Genomic DNA, 21,461 nt, shown 5'->3' on the forward strand with positions numbered 1-21,461 from the left:
ATGATCTTCGTAGTCTTTCTTTTTTTCAACCTTCGTTCCCTCGACTTGCTTTTGAAGCGCTTTCAAGTAGCCGTTTTGACCCCTTTTAAGTAGCATCGGTCATCCTCATCTTTTAATGACCCCATAATCCCTTGCGGGGTGGAGTCTGGGCAACAAAATGGAGCTAGCAGAAAGTTTTGATGGCCGGATGCCCTTCCTGTTGCCAATGCGGAGTTTTGTTCAGCTTATAAATTCTCATTGTGCCCAGAGAGAGAAATACCTGCCTCTACCTAGGTTCGAACTCACAGCCTCCTGACTGTGAGGTGAGAGCTCCACCTCTAGGCCACGGCACCACTCCTTTTAGTGGATAGTGGACACTGCAAAACTAAAAACCTGGAGTTGTGGTGGCATACAGTCCGGATTCTCAGGAGGGTGAAGAGACAGTCAAGTTTAGATCGTTTGGTCAGGTGAAACAGAGCTAAAAAGGCTCCTTCCTAACAATTCTCCAAGTAAATCTATCGTGATGTAAACAGTTGCTTTAGTTTGGCAAGATTCTGTCTATAGGTGAGGAACAATAAAAGGCCTTGCTCAGAAGTAAACTCCATGGGTCTTTCCTGGTTCTTGGAGGCCTGACAAGCTGACAGTGTTTTCTATTTTTACGTTTCCCGTTATTCTTTTTATTTTTATTATACGTTCCCCGTTATTCTTGAGTTAACACCCTGTATGTACTCCAAGTTATGCCTGCATTGTTACACCGTCTCTCCTGTTGTCTCACCAGGATTTTGATCATCACTGCCCTTGGGTTAATAACTGTATCGGAAGACGAAACTACCGCTATTTTTTCCTTTTCTTGCTGTCTTTAAGTGCCCACATGGTCGGCGTGTTCACCTTCGGGCTTATCTATGTCTTGCACCATGCTGAAAAAGTGGGCGTGGCCCATACTGCCGTAACGTATCCTCCTTTTGGGGTCCTCTTGGGTTGAACCCCCGTGATTCTTCCTACCGTCCTCCAGTGCCCGTGGCACAATAATTTGCAGGGTTTCCTTAATGCCAGCATCCAGGATGACAGTCATGTGTATCGCTGGGCTGTTCTTCATTCCAGTGATTGGCTTGACTGCTTTCCACATCGTTTTGGTGGCCCGAGGACGCACAACCAACGAGCAGGTAAGACGGCTTTGTATCTGTCCTCTTACTCCTGGGATTATTTGCTATTCCAAAACTATCGTTATTAATCCTTCCATCCTTCCTTTCACCCATCTCCTCCCACTTATGACTGTATGGCTGTAATTTTGTTGCTTGTATCCTAACGATTTATATTGACTGTTTCCTAGTATGATTTGATTGCTTCTCGTACCCTAGGACTATCATTAAGTGTTGTACCTGATGATTCTTGACTCTTGATGAATGTATCTTTTCTTTCATGTACACTGAGAGCATTTGCACCAAGACAAATTCCTTGTGTGTCCAATCACACTTGGCCAATAAAGAGTTCTATTCTATTCTATTCTTTATTCCCTATTCTTTTCTATTCTATTCCATTCCATCCCATCCCATCCCATCCCATCCCATTCTCCTTCCTCCTTCCCCCAATTCTATCCTACCCTACCCTACCCTATTCTATTCTATTCTATTTCTTGCCCCACCAGAGCAGTTGACCATTCATGTAGTCCTCGGCTTTACGACAACTGATTAAAAATCATGGGTTGTCAACGTATTAGAATTCTTTATTGGCCAAGTCTGTTTGGACACGCCAGGAATTTGTCACACAAGGAACTTGTGATTGGACACACAAGGGATTACTTACAGGTAGTCCTTGAGTTATGACCAAAACTGAGCCCAACATTTCTGTGGCTAAGCGAGACATTTGTTAAGCGGGTTTCGGCCCATTTTACGTCTTCTCCTTGCCTGATTTGTTAAGTGTCTCTCTGTGATTGTTATGTCGGTCACACGGTTGTTAAGTGAATCCAGCTTCCCCATTGACTTCATTGGCCAGAAGATCACGAAGGGAATCACGCACTCCTGGGATACTGCAAACCATCATAAATATGAGTCAGTTGCCAAGCGCCTGAATTTTGCGGGTGCTGCCATGGTCATAAGTGTGAAAAATGCTCTCTCCTAAGTCATTTTTTTTTCAGTCCATTCATTGTAACTTTGAACGGTCACTAAATGAACTATTGTAAGTCAAGGACTCCCTGTAGTAGTAGTAGTAGTAGTAGTAGTAGTAGTAGTAGTAATAATAATAATAATAATAATAATAATGCATAACAAGGGGTTGTCAGCCTTACCAGATGGACCAAAGAGCAAATACAATCAGATCAGCTAATTTTATTTTATTATATAGCTAATTGACAGAACCTTGCAAACCTGAAGGTACAGGTAGTCCTCAACTTACAACAGTTCATTTAGTGACCATTCAAAGTTACAGTGAACGGACTGAAAAAAATTGACTTAGGACCCCTTTTCACACTTAGAACCGTTGCAGCATCCCCCGTGGTCACATGGTCAAGATTCAGGTCTTCCTCGGGCGAATGGGAGCTTTCCTTCCTTTTCCAAACTGCCCTCTTTGCTTTTAATTCCAGGTGACGGGTAAGTTCCGTGGAGGAGTCAATCCTTTTACTCAAGGATGCTGCGGGAACGTGGAACATGTCCTCTGCAGCCCCCTGGCTCCTAGGTGAGATCTAAGGAGAAACACAGAAGATTGGTCCTTAACCAACGCTGGGTTTGTGGGGATGAGAGGTTGGGGACGGGACAAGCTGGTCTCCACTGATTTACGGATTATATTTTGAATCTGTAGAAATGATAGATGATAACCTCTGCCTTGGGCACCTTCGCGTATTAACATAGAATAGAGTGGAATGGAATAGAATACATTTTATTGTGTGATGACCCAGGGTGGGATACAAAATAAACACAGGCACAAAAACAGGTGAAGCCCCTTTTGTTCCTTCACTTTGCTTCAAAGCTCCAAATATCCCTGACTGGAGACAAAAAAACTCCCCCACAAGCAGTTACGAAAAGGAGGAAATGCTGTTTAAACTAAAAATGCCTATAAATTATAAAGAGTAAAAACAACACAAACCACACTGAAGCAATAAGGGAACCAGGCAAGATAAGGGCTTGAAGATGTCCACAGATATCGGAACACACACTAGAAAGGACGCCAAACTCGGAGAGGAATGACAGACTAGAGATATTTCCATGCTTTGTTTCCAGCACTGGCCCATACGCATGTCCGTCCTTTTAACCAGTTCTCACAGCTGCAGCCCATGAAGGGGATCAAGGCCCTTTCCTCCTCCATAGACCATGCCATTCACGTCTCTCCCTTATCCTCTCCTCCCTGCGTGCCCTGGGATGGAGAGGGGATGGGCCTGGGTCTTCCTATGATTGCCCAGCCAGCCTCTGCCCTTCCCCAGCCTCCTCCACAACCTCCGGAGCCACACTTCCACTCCCTGTCGGCTGTTCCTCCTTTCCGTCGGAGTCAGTCTCCAACAGGGGCATGACAATTGTCACGAATCGGTGCATATTAAAATGAAATTTCATTGCACGCAGCTCTCAAAAGAACACTGCCTCCAATATTCACTACACGAACATGACAAAATAAATAAATAAATACAAAATTATGTATATACCCACATATATTATATGACACAGAGAAACAACACCGTCTAGTTTAGATGTATACGCGTACGTGATGAGAAAAACAAATCCTGCGAGTTTATCAGACGGATGGCATAGGGAACAAAGCAGTTACAGAATGTAGTTGTGTCCTGCTAGAAATACTTTGAAACCTCCTCCCAGAGGGGAGCAACACAAACAGACCATGAACTGGGTGTGTGGGGTCTCTAACAAGGCTTTGAGCTCTAAGTACATAGCACTGATAAGCAGTGTCCTGAATAACGGGAAGCGAGCTTTCTATAATCTTCTCCACTGTCCTCACCACTCACTTTAGGGACTTTCTATCTGAGGCACTGTTGCCACCAAACTAAACAGAGATGCACTTTGTTAAAACGCTCTCAATCGTGCCCGGGTCAAAAGTAGCCAGGACAGAAGGAGAAAGAGGTGCTCTCCTCATCCGATGCAGGAAATGCAGACGTTACTATCACGTAACTTCATCACCCATCAAGCCTTTGTCTGTGGCCTTTCACACCAAAATGGCGTCCCTTCAGATGATCCATCCTTGTAGATGACCCGTTTTGCTGCTATACATTTTATTTCTTTAGAAGCAATCTTTTTTTTTTGAAAACTTTATATTAATCTTTTATAACTTTAAAGAGACAAACAACAAAAATATAAATCTTTTAACAGCAATTGTTTGTGACGTTCATCTTATACTAATATTTTGTGCATTATTTACAAATATATAAAATTTGTGCAGCTATAAATCTTTATCTACATCTTATCCTTATTTTTTACAATCTATTTATCTATCCATAAATCTATCTCTGTTCAATACCATTTTTCCCAAATCTTATAATAGTCCGATTCCTCTTTCTCTTGTAAACTCAAGGTTAATTTGTCCATCTCAGCACAGCTCATTATTTTCTGGATAATCAATTCCTCTGGTGGTAGGCATGCACGTTTCCAATACTGGGCACTCCTGGCAACCGTTAAAATATGCAATATTAAATATTTTATATTTCTCCCGTATTTCTTTTTGAATATCTCCAATAAAAACAATTCCGGTTCTAATTCTATTTGCTCACTGGTCATCTCTTGTAACCATTTTTGAATTTTTAACCAATATTTTAGAAGAACTCTTAACTTCCTCTCTTAGTAGCTTATTAATTGTTCCTTTGTGTAAGCCACTTTCAGGCATTCACCGCAGCCGGGCCATTGAGGGGGTCTGCTGCAGCACTCATGAGGTTGTATCTTTTAATGAAAAGCATCCATTTCACGATCCCATGATCTTGCAGGTACATTGTGGATCCCAAGAAGAAGGAGATGGTTAGTGTGAAGCCCCCTTTCCTGAGGCCGGATCTAAAGGAGCGACAGATCACCGTCAAAATAAGTGACAACGGTGTTCAAGCCAACCTCAACCAGAACAAGGTGAAGCCTTGAGCTATCTTCTACACAGGATCCGCCTGTACAGAGATCTGTTTCCATATTTTCCTGGTGAAAGATTTCCATAAAACTTTCCTACATTGGGGTGAATTCATAAAACATGCTATTTAAGCCTTAGGAGTTAGTTAACTTGTACTAGCTGGGTTTGTCAGGGGGTGTAGTGGCTCAGTGGCTAAGATGCTAAGCTTGTCGATCAGAAAGGTCAGTAGTTTGGTGGTTCAAATCCCTAGCGCCGCGTGACGGAGTGAGCTCCCGTTCCTTGTCCCAGCTTCTGCCAACCTAGCAGTTCGAAAACACGTAAAAATGCAAGTAGAAAAACAGGGACCACTTCGGTGGGCAGGTAAGAATATTCCATGCGCGTTCGGCATTGAGTCCTGCTGGCCACATGACCACAGAGATGTCTTCGGACAGCGCTGGCTCTTTGGCTTTGTAACGGAGATGAGCACCATCCCCTAGAGCCAGAAACGAGTAGCACAGATGTGCGAGGAGAACCTTTAGGTTTACCTTTGGCTGGGTTTGTACAACATGTTCAGCCAAAGCCAGACAAGCTAAATTATGGTCTAGCATGATAGCTGAATCCGAGTCAATCCAGGCTGAAATCAAAGCTAGTCATTTGTTTCGGGTTTCCATCGCTGCAAAGCAAAAATTCTAGGTGCCAGATTTGTGTAATTATTTGCATTTGTTTGTTTGTATCCTGCCTTTATTGTTTGTATAAATAACTCAAGGTGGCCGACATATGTAACACTCCTTCCTCCTCCTATGTTCCCCACAACAATAACCCTGTGAGGTCAGGTGGGTTCAAAGAGAGGGATTGGCCCAAAGTCATCTAGCCAGCTTTCATGGCTAAGATGCGACTAGAACTCCCAGTCTCCTGAGGATTGGCCCAAAGTTATCCAGTCAGCTTTCATGCCTAAGGCAGGACTAGAATTCCCAGTCTCCTAGTGTCTCCTGATGATTGGCTCAAAGTCACCCAGCTGCCTTTCATATTTAAGGCGGGACTGGAATTCCCAGTCTACCGGTGATTGGCTCAAAGTCACACAACTGTCTTTCATGCCTAAGCGGGGACTAGAACTCCCAGTCTCCTAGTGATTGGCCTGAAGACACCCACCTGGCTTTCACCGCTAAGGCAGGATTAGAACTCATGGTCTGGTTTCTAGCCTGATGCCTTACCCACTAGAGCAAACTGGCTCCTAGCAAAGCTTCTTAGACTTCACTAAGCAGTTTATTTGTTGAACCGCGGTTTGCTGAACAAGCCTCAACTGGAGGAGTTCAGGCAACACATTAGGCCATAAACCAGAATGAGCAAATCACAGTGGTTGTTTTCATACTCTGGCTAAACTCAAACGGAACCAAGAATGCTGCGGTTCAACACAATGGGTGAAGACCACTGTTGTCCTGTATAGTTTATAAAGACATCTGGGGAGGGGGGGAAATGCATGATTTTAAGAGTTAGAATAAACTACTCCGCAATGCTTAACTTTGTTTTGTGATTTTTTTTTTCAGTCTAAAATTAGCCTTGAAGGACTAGACGAAAATACCATGGATATACAGCCTCCACTTCCACCCAAGGGGGATTCCAGTAAATACAGTGAACTGGGAAGCACTGAAGGTACAAGATTTGATATTATCTTTTTTTAATTTCTCTGTGAATTTCCCTATTTTTCAAGTGAACTTCTGTGAATTTCTCTCTTTTAATTTCTCTCTGTGTGAATTTCCCTTTTTTTCTTTTTCTTGCACTGAAGGTGAGTTTTTGTTTCGTTTTTTAAATCAAGTGGACGTGTGGATTTCTCTCTTTTAAAATGGTGCAAAATTTACGATTTGGTTGAGCCCGTAGATGCAGAAACTATTGGATTCATAGAAACTAAGCCATAGTTTGTTTAACTACAGTTTACTGGCTAAGCCATCATCGACTGGGTCCGTATAATACCTTAAGCCATAAGCTAAGATTTGAAAAATGTGCTAGCTGGATTTACGTAGTTTGCTAAGTTGTAAATAAGCAAACAATATGAAGGGTTATGTGAAACTCAATCATGCTTTGGGCGTGTCATAAGCAATGGCTTGTTGTTGTTGTTTTTTCAGAGAGCAGCCTTTCTCCCAAGCTGATCAGCCCTCCTACACCTGCCATGTACAAATATCGCCCTGCTTTCAGCCACAACTCTAAAGTCCATTATCATGGAACATCTGAGCAGGTAAGATGGCATGGTTGTGAGTTGATTCTTAGGCTTGACCAAATGAAACAAAATGGCCAATTATAAATATTTTCTGTCTATGTAATTGCCTCTTCCTTGGGTCAAAATAAAAAATTACAGTGGAAGGATAGCAGATCGAACAGTGTTTCTCAACCAGATCTTTACATAATGTGTCTGAAAGGGACGTTGTGCTGTGCTTATGCTATGCTATGCTATTTACCAGGGGTGGGATTCAACCGGTATAACAACTAGTTCGGTGAGCGTGCACCTTTTTTCAGCTCTAATACTTACCTTCTACTGCAGCCCTTGTGAATAAAACAGCTGAGGCCAGGAGGAATCAGCTGAGCTGCAAAACGGGGAAATAACGGAGATTACTAGGGCAGGGGCAGGCGGGCGGGGCCAAATGATAATCAGAAATACCGGTTCGTCCAAACCGGTCCGAACCGGTAGAATTCCTCCCCTGGTTATTACTCCTTTCCCTCTCCAGTAATTTCCTCTCCAGCCTTTAAACATCGTTCTTTGTCCCTTTGAACAATGAGGCCACAGCACCAATGAAAAGGCCATTTTTAAGAAAGCTGTGTAATGGCTCATACATCCTTTTTCAGGGATTTGTTCCTTGGATGTGTGTGTGTGTGTGTGTGTGTGTGAGAGAGAGAGAGAGAGAGAGAGACAGACAGACAGACAGACACACACAGAGAGAGAGAGAGAGACAAACAGACGGAGAGACACACAGAGACAGACAGACAGACAGATTAGACACACACACACACACAAACAGAGACACACACAGAGAGAGACACACACACACAAACAGAGAGAGACAGAGAGAGAGACACACACAGAGACAGACAGACAGATTAGACATACACACACACACACACACACACACAAACAGAGGCACACACAGAGAGAGACACACACACACAGAGAGACAGAGAGAGACACACACAGAGACAGACAGACAGACCGATTAGACACATACACACAAACAGAGACACACACACAGAGAGAGAGACACACACACACACAGAGACAGAGAGAGAGACAGAGAGAGAGACACACACAGAGACAGACACACACACACAGACAGACACACACACACACACACACACACACACACAGAGGAGCAGAGAGAGGGAGAAAGAAATCACTTGCTTCTACTGATGTACGTGGGAATGATCTGGGAATACAGGGGAAGATAGGTTGCCTAGGGAATAATCAGATAAGAGACGACGTGGCCTTCAGCGACATAGAGAGAGCAAAGGCAGAAACTCAGAAAGGATTATCCCTAAATTATTAGGCTAAAAAAGAGACAGTGGGAGATTTGTACTTTCAGACTTGCAAGATTCTGCTAAAGTGGCCTTACAAATAAAGTTGAATTCGCTCATCTGGTCACGTTTCCTGTCTGGTTGGCCCAGGAGAGCCAACAGCAGCTCCATCGGACATTTTCTTCTTTTCTCCCAGATCTCCCTCCACGAAGGACTCAGGCAAAGCTCCTTGGCCGATGACAATGACAGCAGCCTGGATTATCAATCTGAGCCCAGCATGGAGCTCCCCAACTATCGGAAGAGTTCCCTCCACAAGACCTATCAGTCTTCTCCGCTCCAAGCTGATTCTTTTGCTGCCAACTCCAGATCCCTAAGTCTGAAAGCGGGTGGCCGGAGAGGCCCCGACAAACTGCCCCTCCATCTCATGAAATCCGAAGGGGCGACCTCCACCCCCTACAAAAGCATCTTTGCCCCCAATTCCCTCTCCAACAGGAATGGGAGCTTATCCTATGACAGCTTGCTCAACCCCATCTCCCCAGCCGGGAAGCGGTGCATTGCGCACGCCGCGGTGGGCTCCGTCGGATACCACTCGCCATATTTGTCTGCCAAAATGTGCCATCTGAGGGGCAGGGAACTCCAGCGCCCGTCTCCCCAGACCTTTAGCCCCGGGCAAGGTGGGCTGACCCAGCACCCACGAGACCCCTCCCCAGTCCGCTACGACAACCTGTCGAAAACAATTATGGCGTCCATTCAAGAAAGGAAGGAGATGGAGGAGAGGGAGAAGCTCCTGCACTCTCACCCAGACTCCGTGTTTGCAGATTCAGGGGTGTACGACACCCCAAGTTCTTACAGCCTTCAGCAAGTCAGCCTGCTCTCGGACGATCCCCGTAGCTTAGTCCTGAGATACGGCTCCAGGGACAATTTGATGCCCCACAGCAGCTTCAGTGCACGCAACCCAGCTTTGCAGACCTCTGTTTCTTCCCTCTCCAGCGCTATGACCCGAGTGTCAAGGACTTCCACACCTTCTCTCCAAGCAGACCTAGCCAATAACAACATCCAAGCCCATCAGGCGCTGCAGGGCAGGATGAGTAACGGCTCCTACAAATCACCAAGCCACCAAGTTCCTTCATCTCCAAGTGGGATCCCCCGGTCTCCCTCATACGGGGCTCCAAAATCCATCTCCTTTGTGAACACGATGGAGCTGACCGAAGCCCAGTCCATAGGCACTGCGAGGTATGGAGAGTTTTCGCGTGGCTGCAGTGGTGTGTGGGAAAACTGGGTGCAGAGTTCAACCTGTGGATTATTTTTAACATTTCTGATGGTTTTTCAGCTGGTGGGAGGTCTCAAAAATGTATATGTGCACTTATTAAATTACCTGGAAATAAGAGTTAAGCCAAGACTAAATTATAATCTCGTTTGTTACTCAGAAATAGGATGTAATTCCCTGGACTCATCCAATATTTAAGAGTAACATACTAGAAAGCACACTGCATGTAAAATAACTTAAGTCTGGCTACTAGACGTAAGTATCAAGTTTCAGATTTCAGCACTTAGATCCAATGAGGATGTGAAATGAGTTGCTTAATTATATATATATATATATATATATATATATATATATATATATATATTTGTTTTCTGAGGTTTTCGTGGGTATTTGTATATGGATCTTTGGTTATTCGGGTTTTCTCCCACATAAAATTGGAAGTATCTAGGCGATGTTTCAATGAAGTCACATTCATCATCTTCAGGCTTGTGTCTTCGGCTTTGTGCTTTTCGGAGTTTTACTTCGAGAAACACAAAGCCGAAGACACAAGCCTGAAGATGATGAATGAGACTTCATTGAAACGTCACCTAGATACTTCCAATTTTACACGGGAGAAAACCCGAATAACCAAAGATCCATATATATTAAATAGAAAAGTAGATTCTAACATTTGGGGTCCTTGGTGCCTTCTGAGCTTGGTGGTTTTCTTGCAGACATTTCATTACCAAATTAAGTAACATCATCAGTGCTAGGAGGGATTGATGGGGTTGTAGAATAGAGGAAGAGGTGGAGGAGGAAGAGGACAATGACTGTGGAGTCCTTGGTGCTCTTGGAGCTTGGTGGTCAACTTGTCGGCATTAAACTCACAATTTGGCATCCAATCTGTCAATTACACTTGACATGCAACACCCAGCATGGCCTAACTGTACTATAATATCTATAAATCAATCCTTAAACTGTGGGGCCCATAGTCATTAAATACTGAAATGCAAAAGAGTAGTAACGCAAAAGATTTTGCTGCATTACTATGTTTCCCTGAAAATTAGTCCCAACTGGAAAATAAGCCCTAGCACGATTTTTCAGGTTGCTTCTAATATAAGCTCTACCTCCCAAAATAAGCCCCAGTTAAGATTGTCAGCCAGACGGATGCATTTAGTCCATATTTCCCTGAAAATAAGACCTAAAACTGGAAAATAAGCCCTAATGCATCTTTTGAGGCAAAAATTAATGTAAGACTCCATCTTATTTTCAGGGAAACGTGCTAATTGTGTCAAATGGCTATGATGGATGAATCTCGTATTTCTGACAAATCCCCCGGTGTTGCCGCGCAAAATCTAGCCACCTGCGCTAACCACTGCAAGTGGTTTGCTGAACAGCCACAACAAAAAAAGAGCCACAAAAATCAGGTGTGATTTACTTAACAAGCTGCCTTGTTTTCTGTCTACTAACTTTGGACCTTCTCTTTCTTCCGGCCACAGAGAGGACGTCCCGCTGAAGACTCCCCACAGTAAAATCAACGGACAGCCAAAAGGCCTTTCCAGAGTCGAGGGTCGAATAGGCTCAATGTCTAACGTCCAAGCTCCTGTGAGCCCAGCTAGACACTCAAACGTGAAGAAAGTTTCTGGGGTGGGTGGAACAACTTATGAAATTTCAGTGTAGACAAAAGAAGAAGAGTAAGAATTATGGGAAAATAAGACACTCCCGGAAAGTCCATCTGTGGAGCTATATCTACTGTTAAGATCCAAGGAGGAAACCAACTGCTCGGTATTATTTCATGGCTGGACTTATGATTTTTTTTCCCCCCAACCATCTTGAAAAGGTAACATGGAGGTCCCCCTCTGCCAGCCAAGGCCGGCTGTAGCCTTATTCTTCAAAGGATGATGCACTTGGCACAGCTCATTGGATACTTCCTGGGCAAAGTGACCCGCCTACCACTGACAATGCCAGCTGTATCAAACAACAGCAAAAACCATGGCGCATTTGTCTTTGTCCATCCCATCCTGTCCTTAGATCTTGTTGCTTTCTCCTCCACCCTTTGCTTCAAGTCTCCAGGCTGGTTGAAGGCCAAGATGAAGAAGGGATGGAACTCGTGAGGAAGAAGGGATGGAACCCAACAGTTTCTGGTTTTCTCGTTTCAGCCCATCTTTGATCTATACCAATCTCGGAAGACCTGTGTTTGAGGCAAGCGAGTGCTACCTAATTTATAGTCTTCTGGGCCCTCAACTGTTTCCTTAGCTGTGGTGGTCTTCTTAATTCATTTCAGGGGTGGCCGAAGGGTTTGTGCATCCATGCTTTGGGCCACACATACATCTTCCTCCTGTTGGGATGAGTGGGAAATTCATGCGCATATGGAAACTGGAATAAACATACACTCACAAGAATCCTAATCTACCAAAGGAAGGTTGATGGACACCACTTGTATCTTGTTCAGTCTCTTAGATGCCATCCTTTGGGCCAAGAATGGGGACAGTTTTCTAGCCATCTTCTTACCACCTGCTGAAGTATCTGAAACTACAATGGCCCATGAAGAGTTGCACAAATAAAGGACTTATTTCCTCCTGCCCCTCTTTGGACAATTCTAGGTAGGTTTTCAAACATTACCAACAACCATGTCCTTCTTTTGAAGGAAAAAAAACAACAACAACAATAACAAAATCAAAATATTTGAGAAGGTCACTTATGATTTTAAAACAGCCATACTCCTTCCCACTCTCCTGCTCCTGGGGACTGTGAAATGGTGTTCAATTGTCTTGCATTGGTGCAGCGTGTATAATCTTGACGCAAGGTATTTCTTTGATCTGTTGAATTTCGCGATGTGTGTCCGTGTGTATGCGTGTGCGCGTGTGTGGTGGTGTGTGCCGGTCAGCTGAACGCACGTCTACGGGAGACACGTTGGTGGCCTATTGGAAGATGGGACAAACTGAATATCCAGGGAGGCAGCCAGACCGCTGATCGCTTGGGTTGAAGAGTTGACCCGAAAGAGAATTTGTGAAAGAAAAGTGCTCTATAAAAACTGTTTACAAAAACTCTTAACTATTTCTCCTCGAAATTAGGAAGTCTTCCCTTCCTCATTCTGCCTCTCCCTTTCGGTGTAAATTAATCTCATGTTTCAGTTTAGAAAACAAGCAGAAAATAGTAGTATATTTAGAATGCCGATACTTAGCATAATGGCCTTAAATAATTCTTTTTATACATATATCTAGAATAATAATAATATAAAGTTGGGTGACTGCCTTTCAAGACTGAATGCTGCAAAAGATCCCGGTGTTAAAAATGTTGTGGGTTTAGGGTTGTTGTTTTTTTGCCTCCTCCCCCACTTCTTTTTCCTGCCAAATTCGGTGCATCTGTGTGTGTTTGTATGGCCTGGAAGAACCAGGAAGACGGGGAGGAAATGGATGGATCCAGTGGGAGTATTCTACCGGTTTGTCCTGGTTTGGCCCGGTTCAGCCGAGCCAGTCGCGGCGATGAGCCACAGAGACCAAACCAGTTCTCTCCACTGCTCTGCTGTTGGGCTCACCTGCCTGTCCAGGCTCCCAAACTCACTTTTATCCTCTGCTTCTGAAGCAACCGGGAGAGTTCAGGCTTGCAAGAGGTGAGTTAAAATGCCCCTGCGCCTGCGCAAAAGTGTCTGTGTGGAGCATGCACGCTAGCAAAGTGTGTGCACGCATGCAAAGCGTGCCCACCAGGGGTGGGATTCTACCAGTTCACACCTATTCTCTAGAACCGGTTGTTAACATTCTAAGCAGTTCAGAGAACCGGTTGTTAGAAGAAATTACTGGCCTAATCCTGTCAGGAAGGCAGGAAGGAAACATTCTGGTGTTGCTTACAGAAACTGCCTCTCCGTTAACTCTTATTACATTCTTGGCAGGACTAGACTTCCTGTCTAGGAATCTCTCTGGAGTTTTTTTTTCTCTCCTTTGCTGGTACTTTGCTTGTGTGGAGTGACCATTCAAAGTTACAATGGCACTGAAAAAAGTGACATGACCATTTTTCACACTTGTGACTGTTGCAGCATCCCCACAGTCATGAGAGGCCAGGCGAGGAGATGCGTGCCTCGACGTGAGTGATATTGAGTTGGCCATGCCCAGCCAATAACATGACCACCAAGACACGTCCACCCAGTCACATGACCACCAAGCCACGCCTACCACCTAAGCCACGCCCACAGAACCGGTTGTTAAAAATTTGAATCCCACCCCTGGAGCCCACCAAGCCATGCCCACCGAACCAGTGGTAACACTTTTTGAATCCCACCACTGGAGGGATGCCTTAATGCAAATGTCGTAGTTCCAATCACTTGGATACGAGTTGCGGTTTGTTCTGGAAAGAGGGACAGTGTTCTCGTGTGAGAACCAGATCCGTGAACCAAATGCTTGCATCTCTTTCCTCTATGACAAGCAAAACAAAATTGTATTTTAAGAAGTGAGAGTTGTAGATCTTTCTCCAATAGAAGCTGACCAGCGTTGTCTCTCCAGCATAGGTTATTTTGCACGGGAATTCTCAAAACGTACACAGATAATCTTCAATTTACAGCAGTTCTTTTAGTGCTCGGTCAAAGTTACAACAGTGACTTTGAAAAAAAGTGGCTGATGCCCATTTTTCAGACTTAGCGACCTTTGTAGCATCCCCAGGGCCACGTGGCCAAAAATCCAGGCGCTTGGTAACTGACTCGCATTTATGACGGTTGCAGTGTCCTGGAATCATGTGCTCCTCTTCGGCAAATTTCCGGTGAACGAAATCAATGGGGAAGCCAGAGTAACCTAACCACCCTGTTCCTAACTTGATTTCACTTAACAACTTGGGGCAAGAAAGGTCATAAAACGGGGGATAAAACTCACTTCACAACTGTCTCGCTTAGTGGCAAAAATTGGGGGCTCCGTTGTGGCCGTACGTCGAGAACTGTCTGTAGTTACACAGAATAAAAACCAATAGACACTCATTCCAAATTCCCCAATGAATAATAAACCAACAACGCCACCAAAATGATACCTTCGCCACTCCAGGGATGGCACTCCAAAGCGATTAAAACAGTTTTCAGGAACTCCTAGAGAAGATATATTTCAAGTCACCCCTTTGGATTTTATTTTTAACCATTTTAGGGCGTGGCTATATTTTTCTATCTTCTCGTAAGCTATTTTCATTCCAGGTTGCCCATAATGGTCTAAGAACACTATATCTATAGAAGAAAACTTTCTTTTGTCCAGGGAGATTTTTCTCTTGGCTTGTCTTCCTTACCCAGATAACCACGAGATGTAATGGATTGACAGCTTCCCAAATGTTTACTCATGATAGAAGCACAGAATTATTGAAACGGAAGCCATGGATTTCATCCACCTGCTCAGTGTTGGGATGCAAATTGAAACATCCCAAAATGTCCATCTTGAACCCACCATATTCTTGGTCATAATTTCCTCTTAAAATTCGTCTTCCTCCTAGGATGTTTTTCCTAAAATTTAACTGGGACCATCCTTCTTACGACTTTAAATCTATTATCTTCCATTATTGGATGAAAGAGAACAGATCTGGTTCATCTTCTGTGGGAGAACTTCCAGGTCTTCTCAAAGCTGACCTAAACTTCTTGTAACAGATTAACAGAGTTGGAAGGGATCTTGTAGGTCATCTAGTCCAAGCAGGGGACCCTACACCATTTCTGAAAATGGCAGCCCGATCTCTTCTTGAAAGCCTCCAGTGATGAAGCTCTCACAACTTCTGAAGGCAACTTCTGTTCCATTGGTTGTTTGCTCTCACTGTCAGAAAATTCCTCCTTATTTCCAGGTTGAATCTCTCCTTGTTTAGTTTCCATCCATTATTCCTTGTCTGGCTTTCATGTGCTTTGGAAAATAGCTTGACAGCCTCTGTCTGGTTCCCCAATCATTTTCCTTCTTTGAATCTATTCCAATTTGACTCGATTCGTTTTAACAGCATGGCATCCAAAACTGATATAGCATTTCTGAAGAGGTGCGTCTAATACAGATAGCATGGAAGAATTTATCCATGACCAGACCCAAAGTTTGCATTTAAATCAGAGCTTCCCTCCAAATGTTGTTTTTAAATCAGAGCTTCCCTCCAAATTCTAAGGAGATTCTCAGTCTTCCAAGTCATGGTTGTTCCAAAGGTGCTTTTTCAAAAGGCAACTGGACTTAGTTTTTCCTTGAAGAGGTTTCGCTTCTCATCCAAGAAGCTTCTTCAGTTCTGACTAATCAGAACTGAGGAAGCTTCTTGGATGAGAAGCGAAACCTCTTCAAGGAAAAACAAAGTCCAGTTGCCAGTTGGAAAAAAAATGTCCATCGCTGGGACTTTTTTTAAAGAAGAGGCTGGACAGCCCTTTGCCCAGGGGGTTGGACTAGAGGACCTCCGAGATCTCTTACAACTCTGTTATTCTGCAATCTCCCATTAAACAGGGACCAAGTTCAAACTAGAGGAGACTAGACTAGAGGAAAGACGGTTCGCATCTGTGAAATGAACGTACATTTTGAAAGTTCCCGAGCCATTTTAGGGGGAGGGAAGCAACTAAGGAACACGGGGGCATATTCAGGGAAGTATGAAACTTAGCAGATGACTGTAAGACTTTAGTAAGCAGAGATCAGGTGATTTTTATTTTATTTTTTTCTGTTGAAATTTGCAAAGCTCGCGAAAGCCTCATTACCACGAGAAATATGCCTACCTGGTCCGGGGTGTGAATAAGGCTATGTGATCAGAGAAGCACATGGATGTTTCTATAGTGCCTCTGAAATCAAAGCAAAAGGGTGGATAGTTTAAAGCAAGCACATACATAGACACACAGACACATGTGTGTAACTGAGCTGATGTTTTGCTGGGATACATACAGGTCATTTCCAGTTGTGAAACCACTCAGTTGTTGATGTGCATCGATCTCTCTGTCTCTTTCTTCTCCCATTTTTTCCCCACATTCATGATATCACAACTCATGTGTTGGCCTATAAACCCAAAAGTTATTCATGATTATTATTCATGAAGGAGCTGAAGTTGACTGATTTTTGAAAATAGGTACTAAGAAAGACAAATGAAATTACTTCTGAGCAGTTCCTCACCCGTAGACTGAATCTTGCCCAACTAAAATCAAGCTACTTGCATCACTGTAGATATACTTTTGAGAATTGCTAGGGAGAAGCGGTCTTAATTCTCTCCTTCCTAATCAAACTGTCTAAACTTCACTGTCTCTGGAATGTGGCACCTCCTTCCTGGGAATCCAGATTACATTTCACCACAGTAGACTCAAGCCTTGTTCTCATCAGGAAATGTCTGGAGTGTAGACAAGGTGTACACTCACAATATTATCTCAAAAGAAGATGGCCACAGAAGATAATTTCTGTGTTGTTGCCCAGAGGGACAACCTGGACATGCCCACGTAATCACTTACGAGTTCAGCCTGAACTCTTGAAAGCTTTCTCACCCAAACATGGTTCACCTTGAAACTGTGAACTGCAGGGACATACGTGCTTTAGATAACTTCAACCAATTTGTGTTAGGGGTCAACTTCTTCATCTCATCCATCAACTGTTACACTTTGCTTTCTTTTGACTAATATGCTTATTTTATTTCCATCAAACTGCAGGTTTACTTTTTTGCAATCCTTGTGTGTGTGTATATATGTATATGTATATATGGTATTCAGCTTTGTTCGGGTATTTTCCCACGTCATTATAGTTGTGCTTTTAAAGTTGTAGCAATGTTTCAGCAGAATCTCATCTGCCATCATCAGGCTTCTGTATTGTGTTTGTTTGTGAGTCAGACTTTCACAGCCCTTTCTGTTTTAAATTTGGTGCTAGCCTACTGCTGTGCCAGAATGATTTTTTTCTTCCTCCTGATTGGTTGGGAGTCTTGGTCTGTGTTTATTGGTCTTGGAGTTTGCTGTGTGAGATTCTGCCGAAACGTTGCTACAACTTTAAAAGCACAACTATAATGACGTGGGGAAATACCCGAACAAAGCTGAATACCATATGCCAGAAACGTATGTATATATATATATATATATATATATATATATATATATATATATATATATATATATGCGTTTCTGGCATTTTTGGTGGGGTTTTTTTATATTTGCAAGAGCAAACAGAAGAGGAATAAGTTTACACTTTTAGTTTGGGTTTTTTTTCTCTTTCTTTCTTTTTCTTAACTTGAAGCCTTAATGTTTTACTTCTTTGAATAAGCAACAGAGGGCAGAGTAGAGAAAACCAGACACTGCTCTATTTCTGTTTGGGTTTAATAATAGACTTTACCCCTTGCAGTTAACACACACACACACACACAAACACACACACACACACACCAAGCATCAAAGACACAGGGATAGCTTACAGAGGATTCCTTAGGGATGTATATATATAATTGTGGGAACAGCTGGTAAAGTTCAACACACACACACACACACACACACAACCACACAACCACACAAACAAAACTATGCAGATGTATGCTTTAACGTTGAATAAAACCCCCCTGATATGCAGCCAAGTGGGTCTGCTTAGAAAAGAAAATAAGAAAAGCGTACCCAAGGTTTTGTAAATATTTGCTCATCGTATTTGTACAACGGAGAGAGGGGGGGGCTCTATAAGTGAGACCCTCTTGGTGAGGATCACGGTCTTACAGACGAAAGCTTAAACAGGGGCCACAATGTTGTGGATTGGCCCTGCACCCAAGCCTGGGATTAGGGGCAGAAAGAATTTGAAGACTGAGAGAGAGAGAGAGAAAGAGTGAGAGAGAGAGAGAGAGAGAGAGAGAGAGAGAGAGAGAGGTTGCTATTAAAATCACAGTTTGAGGACCTCGTCCTCGGAGAGACCTCCTAAAACAGTCTGTATTCACCTGTTCTCCTATCTCAAAAACCGTTTGGAATGTAATCTGTGCAGGCTTCGTGAAACTTGTCTCTGTAATTCTCATCTCTGTCGCTTTAGTCTCAATACATATGTATATATTTTTCAATCCGGGTTTGAAGGTGGCTTCCTTTACTGTTTCCTTCTTTGGCTGCTAAATCGCACCGTTGCTGGGTGGGGGCAAAGGGGAAGGGCGTTCGGTTTTGAATGCCCAGGTTGGGAAATTCTGAAATGTTGGAAGAAGGATCTATCACTACCATCATCTCAACACCACAAATATGCTGCCTTGTCCAAATCTGGAGCGCTTCAGATTTTTATTTGGCATCCTGGGATGACAAACTTGGGAATCCTTCTCATTCCAACCCATTTAAGAGAACGAAGAAAAGGGATGGTCTAGGAAGGCAGTTGGTCTTAGACAGAAGGAGCAAATGGGAGGGAGGCTGAATCAATGAATCAATCATCTCTCTGACTAATGTAGACGTCTAAGCATCCTTGATGGCTCGTGGATAAACCACCTTAACATCACTAACTTTCTTGCCAGCTTGATTCATCACGATGGCTCAGCTTCTTTCAATTTGAATAAATCAATGGTGGTGTTTTGATGTGCTGGAAATGAAACAAAAGACGTCAACTTTGATTCTGTAGAATGCTTCAAGACTCTACAAGGACATCAAAGACGTAAGAAAACAAAAACGATAGAGAATGTCATTAGTTGTGGGCTAACTAGTAAGGAAGGTAAGGTACGTGTGTGTGTGTGTGGAGAGAGAGAGAGAAGTTGATAGATAAACAAATAGAAAATAGAGATAAATAGATAGATAGATGAGGTAGATGGGATATAGATAGATACCTAGATCGATAAATGGTAGATAAGCACACAAGAGAGATTGAGAAAGATCGAGATAGATGATAGAGAGAGATGATAGAGAGAGATTGATAGATGATAGATAGGTGAGAGAGATTGAGAAAGAGATAGAGATGAGAGGGCTAGAGCTTAGATAGATAGCTATAGATAGATAGGTAGGTAGATAGAAAGAACAGTCCAATATCAATACAGAGTTTATTACACTCTCAAAATATAAGAATTAGTCTTAACAATTTATTACTTGGTATATTTCTATTGGCAAGGCTAACATTGCCTTACGGCAAGATATAACATTTATCAATTTAAAAGGTATCATTAAGAAAGCTTCTAAATAATATTGGTTGGAACTGCCAAGTAATTAGGAACTGAATGAATGGAGAATGTAGCTGGCTCATAATATTTACACCTTAAAAGGACCATTTTGTTTTCATCAAAGGCTCCAGGGCATTGGCCTATGAAAAGCTGTATAGTATTGTACTATACAATACTGCAGTATATATGCGGTTATTTTAAAAGAGATGGTCCATCATCATCACATTTTGGAGAAGATTTTTGGAGAAGACGGATTCAGTGGGCCTCGGTCAAATTCTGACTTCGTCCCTAAAGATCTGACAAATAAAAGAGGACGGAAAGGGAAAACCATGAAACAGAACTGGAGAATAATCACCTTATTCTGCTTTCTGACCACTTCAATATAAATTAAAATCAACTTAATTGAAAGAAGGGTCTCTGAAGATGTTGCCAGCTCAGGGTTAGCTCCATTTTTTATGGAGAGCAATAATTGTGGAAAAAATTGTTGTGGACGATAGTACAAAACAGACTTTCATCGTTCATAAAATCTCAAGTTGCCTTGGTTTCTGGACCTCTTTCCCCAAACAATATGGAAAATTGGGAAATCCCTCCGAAGAATGTGAATTAAACACAATATGGTGTCGCTTGCTCCGTGCCAGTGAATTGTGTATTAAAAAAAATAATATTTGGACAAGCTTGTCCTAAATTGGTCTTTTTTTTTTTTGCAATTATCTCTCACATCTAAATGGTTCTATTTTAAATCCCAATTCCACACGCCCTGCTGCTACAAAATGGAATTGCCTGTCATTCGTACCAAAATATCAGCCTTGCTGCCAATCAAGTCATTGTGGGTTTTTGACAGTTCGGATGGAAACTAGTTGCAAAAAAGGCTCAAATCAAATGACAGTTGGACGGTTCTCTCATCACCATCCACACAACATTTTGAAAGGATCCATGTGGTTATGCAGATATAAAACCACATCATTTGGCAAGATTAGAAATTAGATGTCCACTTTGCTGGCGCAATTGACAATTGTCATTTATCCTCATATTTAATGCTTCTCTGGGTGGGCATTTTTCTTTCTCTAAAGCTGCTTCTCTCCATCCGTTCCAATGATGATGAGAGTTTATGCCACGGTTTCTCAATCTCAGCATCTTTAAGAGGGGTGGACTTCACTTCCCAGAATTCCCCAGCCAGAATCCATGGACTTCAATTCCCAGAATTCTCTGTGTTGACTAGGGAATTCTGGGAGTTGAAGTCCCCCCCTCTTAAAGTTGTTAAGATTGGGAAGCACTGGCGTAAAAGTAGACACATTCTTAGGGAAGCAGAAAGGACTACACCCTCCCATCATCCTGGTCCATAGCAAAGCACCATGGAAGGGGAAGCCCAATGCATTAGGGTGGGAGGGAAGCACTCTTGCCATGTAATGACCCATGGAGCAACGTGGTGCCTCCCCGTCTTAGGCTACCGCTCCATTCATTTCCCCTCCGGCCTTGACTGTGGATGATGGGTGCAGACTCGGAGACGCTATGCTGGTTTACCTACTCAAAAATAGTTCCTTCTCCTTCGGCGCGGAGGGATTGCGGGACGGCGCAGCGAGTCTTCGGCGGAGGGATCTTCTTTCAGGGAGGCTCCGCCCCCTCCGCTCCACTGTCAGCCGAAGACGCTTTTCAGCCGAAGACGCTCCTTCGGCCACGCCCACCATCA

General features: G+C 43.2%; 1 protein-coding gene across 1 annotated transcript in view; it reads left to right on the forward strand.

Moving 5' to 3' along the window:
- Positions 1 to 18,709, forward strand: part of ZDHHC8 (zDHHC palmitoyltransferase 8) — a 65,335-nt gene extending 46,626 nt beyond the window's left edge. Inside the window, exons 4-11 of the mRNA XM_087913377.1 lie at positions 758 to 930; positions 1,040 to 1,142; positions 2,558 to 2,649; positions 4,892 to 5,024; positions 6,543 to 6,648; positions 7,119 to 7,228; positions 8,693 to 9,729; positions 11,242 to 18,709. Of these exons, the coding sequence (XP_087769503.1) occupies positions 758 to 930; positions 1,040 to 1,142; positions 2,558 to 2,649; positions 4,892 to 5,024; positions 6,543 to 6,648; positions 7,119 to 7,228; positions 8,693 to 9,729; positions 11,242 to 11,422 (1,935 nt within the window). The 3' untranslated portion in view covers positions 11,423 to 18,709. The remainder of the gene's footprint in view (positions 1 to 757; positions 931 to 1,039; positions 1,143 to 2,557; positions 2,650 to 4,891; positions 5,025 to 6,542; positions 6,649 to 7,118; positions 7,229 to 8,692; positions 9,730 to 11,241) is intronic.
- The last annotated feature ends 2,752 nt before the right edge of the window (positions 18,710 to 21,461 follow it).

Source organism: Pseudonaja textilis, chromosome 15 (assembly GCF_049901715.1).
Source record: "Pseudonaja textilis isolate UNSWEBS1 chromosome 15, rPseTex1.2, whole genome shotgun sequence".
Classification (NCBI taxonomy): domain Eukaryota; kingdom Metazoa; phylum Chordata; class Lepidosauria; order Squamata; family Elapidae; genus Pseudonaja; species Pseudonaja textilis.